The 6000-nt window shown below is 35.9% G+C and overlaps 1 protein-coding gene across 1 annotated transcript in view; it reads right to left on the bottom strand.

Annotated features, from left to right (window-relative positions):
* Positions 1–3195: 3195 nt before the first annotated feature.
* The window catches only part of ADAMTS5 (ADAM metallopeptidase with thrombospondin type 1 motif 5), a 44553-nt gene continuing 41748 nt past the window's right edge, over positions 3196–6000 (bottom strand). Inside the window, exon 8 of the mRNA XM_060009830.1 lies at positions 3196–4128. Within this exon, the coding sequence (XP_059865813.1) occupies positions 3561–4128 (568 nt within the window). The 3' untranslated portion in view covers positions 3196–3560. The remainder of the gene's footprint in view (positions 4129–6000) is intronic.

Here is a 6000-nt window from a genome sequence, read left to right as displayed (position 1 = left end):
ATCCACTTTGTTTACTCTCATCTATAGAATCTTAAAGATACTAGAGACTGAATGATACTAATTTTAAGGAGGGTTTCTAGAGCAGCAAAAGACATTATTTGGTTTTATTATCATTGATATCACTTGGAGGCTGTGATGTATCAACAGCTCCTTGTCCAAAGTTCATCAGTGAAGCTCATGGACCTGATTTTGAATTGTGTCTTAGCTTCTGTGGGAAGCTTCCAGGCTACCTATGTATCCTAGTTTAAAACTTAGACCTTAGTTGCTTGAATAAATGCTTTTCTTATCTGAAGCTTGGAAAAATTAGTATTAAATGGAATCCAAAAGACCTATTAAAATAACTACAAGTGATGAACACTACTAGCCATGGAAGATTAAATTTAAAACTTACTTAGAAAGAAAAGGGATAGTATCAGAATAAGAATACATGAGGAATATATACATATATACCTGTTTCACACAGAAAGCTTTCTGTAAAAAAAAAATACAAAAGCAACCAGTGCCGTATATTATGTAAACTCACAAAGTGTACTTTATACACAAACATGAAGCATAAATTAAAAAGTAGGACAACAGCAAAACATCTTAAATATAGAAGAATTTGCACATATTTTTGTTAAATAAGAATAAATAATTTTATCACACAAATTCACATACCAGTTGCAAAAACAATAAATTACTTTTTTTTTCAGTGCTGCAACTTTTTTTGTTTGTGATTAATCCCTTCATTCTTAATGTGCTAAAACTGTTTCCACAGGAAGGCAGAGGAAGTTGAATTTGCTGAATAAATTAAAACAATGTCCTTAAAGCTCTAAACAATAAGGGAGGGCTTCGTTTGACTTTTTTCTGTTCCCAAAGAAATAAATGCTATTTTCTTCTGGGCTCCCTTAGTATTTAATGAAACAACCTGGAGTATTTAGTTTTGTGAGTGAGATTAGATTCTTACCAACCTGAGCATTTTTAGACAAGTTTTTTTTTTTTTTTCTTTTTAGGAAGTAGCCCCTAGCATCCTGAATCCTACGCTCTATTCAAGATGTAACTATGGAAAGGTAAAAGGCATAACCCAATGTGAAACTGAACTGAATTATCTTCATTATAGAGGATTTTCCCTTTGCTCATCATTCTCTATGTCTACCAAACACTCCATTTCTCTGAATTTCAGTTTCCAGTCTATAAATTTTCTCAGGAGTTTAGACATACATTCCTTAGTCAGTCTGTTGATACCCATACCAAACCAAACCAAACAAAACAAAAAACCCTAAAGGAAACTCCTTAAAAGCATGGAATAGTGGTTTATTTGTTCTAAGCTCTCTAGGGTTGCTCCCATGAGAAGTGTAAAACTTTAATATTTGGGGAAAAAATGAATCATTGGTAAATCATATTTAAAAATCTATGAATACAGTATGGAGAAGCAGAGTAGGACAAAATCATGTTTGCTCTTCAATTATTTTTTAATGTTGCTGTCAATATAACCACAAAAGATAAAAAAAAAATTGTCATAGTTTAAGTACTTGATTCAAGTTATTCTGAATACTGGAAAAAGTAAAGTTGGTCCTTCTCTTAATTCTCTCTGCATGGTCAATGGTCGGTGTGATTTTTATTTTTAATTTTTTTTTCTGACTGATATGAATAGCTTTGCTCCCTGTCCCTGATATCTGGTACCTTTATCAAATGGAGGTTACCAGTCTTGTATAGGCCTCCTTTTTCTAACTGGTAATTTATTAAGAAAAAGGACCACATCTAAAGCAAAGTCAGTCTATGAAAATCCAAAGGATGATTAACAGTTTTGATTTCTTAATGATTTCTTATGAAAATACTTAAAACAGTGAGACATCCATTCCCCTGGTCTATTGAAATGAATGTGCTATATAGCAAGATCAATTACATAATCCTCTTATATTAAAAATATCTTATAATAAAAATAAACTCTCATGAGCATAAGGAAACTCAAACAATAGTTCCCTAATATCCTTATATGCAAATCTTTACAAATAGGCACATTTGGTATGATTATTATAAAATTTTATAAAAACAAGTAGCTTTGTGATATTTCACAAAGAAAAAGAAAAACCAAATGAAATGAAATATCTTAGGTTTTCTGAGCTATGGGGTAGAGGGATGCAGTTTACTGTCTATGAGATTTTTATGCAGATGACTGTAAAAGTTTTCCATGTCTAACTATTCTAACTCACAACCTAGCTAGACAGGCTATGGAAATAAGAGCAGACTTTGCAAAGACCATCACATTTCATCACTCAAATACTTACTGGTACAACCAAATGCTTTCTAATTGGGAAAAATCTTAAGTACAGTATAAGTATACTTGGATTAAGAAAAAAAGACAATGTAAGGAATTATTGCCTATGGTGTGGAAACAGTATTATTAATACTAACCATTTTTTTTCACTAGCCACATTAATGATAACCACTTCTAGATATGGCTAACTACCAAGTCAACAAGAAGTACAAAACATTGTAGGTCCTACAGAACCCTTGAACAAAACAAACAAGCAAAAACAAAATGCATTTTAAAGGCTCGCTGGTAAGAGGTATACCAGTGTTGAAGGTGATAGAAAACTCTTTGCTGTGTGTTCTGAATGTATATTACACATTGTGAGATATCAGATGGGAACCATAGAAAGAGAAAGCAGTTGTGAAAATATAACTTGAAAATATGGTGAAGCATGTATTTGTTTTCTTTTTAAATTCTAACAGGAGGAAACTAATTTTTAGACTCGATAACATACACACACACACAACCATTTCTTCTACCTCCTAATTATGCATTAGTTTGGCTGGCTGCCTGAAAAAATACAGGCAGTCAAAGGCTTAAATAAATGGACCCCTGTATGTATTTAATGACTAGATATATTGAGCTTCTTTTTTCTTTTCAGAATTTCTCAGAAGATTCTTGCTGTCAAAACGGTTTTTGACGAAAATTTTATCTCCTGTAGTCTAAACATATACTAAATCTTTCTTAAAACAGCAGCAAGTTCTTAATTTCCAGTAAAACATCCACAGCTCTTTCTAGAAACTGGAAGGAGTGGAAACAGCTGCAGACCTACTTTGGTCAAACACTTTTTTATAGAAATATATATATATATATATATATATTTTAATAGAACCAAGTGATATAAAGTGACATACCAAGGAAGAATGTATTTACAAACAGTAAAAATAAGCTACTGTGTAAATAATATGCACGAAAATGATTACGATGCCTTTGCAGACATTCTGTAAGAGGTAGGTGACAAGGGGGAGACTGCTCTGCCATCTTCAAATGTCCCCTGATCCTACATTCATCAGTGTTTTTGTATTCTTGTAGGCCCAGGGGATGTTCAATAACTCCCAAGTCTTTCTATATTCCAAGGTCACCACTGTCCCATGAAGCAGTGCACATCTTTATTTGGTCGCTGAGAGCAGATTCTGCCCATAATCGGACTCCTGTTGACAATGACCCTGAAGTGTGACTTTCCGTGCTTTCGGTTGACCTCGTGTTCACCACGACTGTGTCAGTGATGAATCATCCAGTTGTCTTTGCAGAAGATCATAACCACAGGCTAACATTTCTTTAGCAAACATTGCTTAAATGCAGAAGGCCTCTGAGAGAGAAGACATCCCTTTGCTAACTTCCGGTTTCCATCCTGGCACTGCACCGTCCTGGTGTGCCAGCCCGTGTCACAGGTTCTAGAACAGGCGAGCCAAGGGCCCGTCACCCACTGCAGCTGTGGAGTAGGCGATCCCACTTTATTGCTGCTGTCGCTAGTGACAGAGTTTACTTTTGGAGTGGACTTCTTGGGAACAAAAAAACTGTAACGGACATCTAAGGCTTTAGTTGGGTCTGTTGCAAGAATCTGTACGATTAGAATTTCCTTCGTGGCTGAGTAGCCCATCCCATGTAAGAAGTCATCCCTGTGGCTCCAACCACTATAGTTCATGACTGTTCCATTGATGTCAATGATGGTTTCCGAAGTGGAGATCATGTACTTTCCATTGATAAGGTACTCACCGTTTTTCTTCTTCAGGGCTAAGTAGGCAGTGAATCTAGTCTGGTCTTTGGCTTTGAACTGTCGGACTTTAATGTGAGTCGCGCCTTCCGGGATCCTCACAACATCAGTGTAACCCTTGCTGGAAGCAGGAATGTCCGCAGGGGAGAGAGAAAAAAAGAAAGGGGAGGAAAGAAAAGTAAGTAAATGCTTAACAAACGGATAAACAAATAGAAATTCTCTAAAAGTCTCACCTTACCTTAATATAAAGTTTTAATGTATTAAAAAGCTTCATTTTAAATTGCCTTCAAAAATTAATTTTCTTAGAACAAAATAAAATTGCAGTTAGACTATCACATTGTATACATTTGTATTATGATGTTCAAAATTAGGATGATGTTAGCAACCTGCCTTGGTTTTAAAAATTATACTACCTTTAGTTAAAGATTTACACAAAAATCACACATCCTTATCAAATCTTATCATCTTTACAAAGCTACTTTAGGTTTTTTCTGGCACAAAATGCCCGTAAACACAAACCAGCAAAAATCTACCCTCAATTAATCTCATAGAAGTCTTTCAATGAACGTTCCTCAAGCTTGTTTGCATATTAAGATCATGTGAGGATCTTTTAAAAATTCCAAAGCCTACAAATTTAAATCCCCAGACGCCAGAACAGTTAAATCCCCATCTTTCAGGATGGGTCATAGGCAGCAGTCCTTTTAGAGTTCCCCACACTGTTCCAAGGTGCAGACTAGTTGGGAAACCACGGATTTAATTATTTGTTGGGCTATAGACAGGTTAGAGGCTCTGACTCCATTTCTACTAAAACTCTGGATTTCCTGAGGCAAGACAGAAAATAGAACATAAAATTCTTTAACTGCGTAACCGTAGCTTACCAGAATCATCAAAGGACAAAAGAATCCTTAATGCCTTAGCAAATTTCCCTGAAAGCTTAGGGTCTGCAAAGTGTTATGGTCAATTGAGCGATGCTTTATGGTGAGTGACATATGAGATAGATCTCTAATGACCCATCATCTGCTCAGGAAAATGGGCAAAGGCATAAATATCTCTGATACCCATAAGGTTGCAGAAAACACAAGGACAGAAAGGTTAATTAAGCACCAAGGGACTAGACCAGTAGGGAGGAGTCATCTTTTGCCCAAATCTTTGCCTAAGTAATTTCACATTAAGGTCCTCATATGTTTTACTTTCCTAGTTATTTAAATGGAAACAAATACTTTACTTGTGCAGTTTGACGGATGTGTGTGAAATTTAATTATTCACTTCTGAATTCTTACTAAAGTTTAGAGGATACGGGATAACGGATTCATATATGTAAAATCCAAATGTGTTACCCACTCAAACATTTCCTCTGAATTGGAGACGAGGCTTATCCCCAGGGAAGGCCCCTTTCTATCGGGCATCTGACCTACCATGATGGCCAGACAGGTGTCAGAGCTTCCTACTGTGTTGAAGAGAGAAGACGCAATGCTGATGATGCTGCTTATCTATTCAATTTGATTCATTAGCTTTTTTTTTTTTTGTTGGTCGCACCACTTAGCTTGCAGGATCTTAGTTTGCCGACCAGGGATTGAACATGGGCCCTCAGCAGTGAAAGCCCGGAGTCCTAACCACTGGACTGCCAGGGAATTCCCTAATTTGATTCATTATCTTAATTTTTCTAATACATTTGGACTAGATTCTGTCAGAGGATTTTTTTTTTTTGAAGTATCTAATATTAAGAGATGAGATGTTTCTACAATGGCTTCAAACAAAGCCAGGAGAAAACATTCCATCTTACCTAAAAAGTCTATAACGTGGAGATGTTTTAAAGTATTTGCACAAGTTCACTCCAGAGCTAATGAGTGGCAGTTCTAGGCCTCTCGACTCACACTTTATACTCCTTTTACCACGTCCCCATTGCATGAATCCCTTTCCTCCAACAACTGTACTTCATAACAGTTAAAATAAGTTCTGGTGACGTTCAGAGTTTAAATGATACCAAACAGAG

Source organism: Delphinus delphis, chromosome 4 (genome assembly GCF_949987515.2).
Source record: "Delphinus delphis chromosome 4, mDelDel1.2, whole genome shotgun sequence".
Classification (NCBI taxonomy): domain Eukaryota; kingdom Metazoa; phylum Chordata; class Mammalia; order Artiodactyla; family Delphinidae; genus Delphinus; species Delphinus delphis.
Note: the sequence above shows the minus strand (reverse complement) of the source record. Positions and strands in the feature narration are given on the sequence as shown.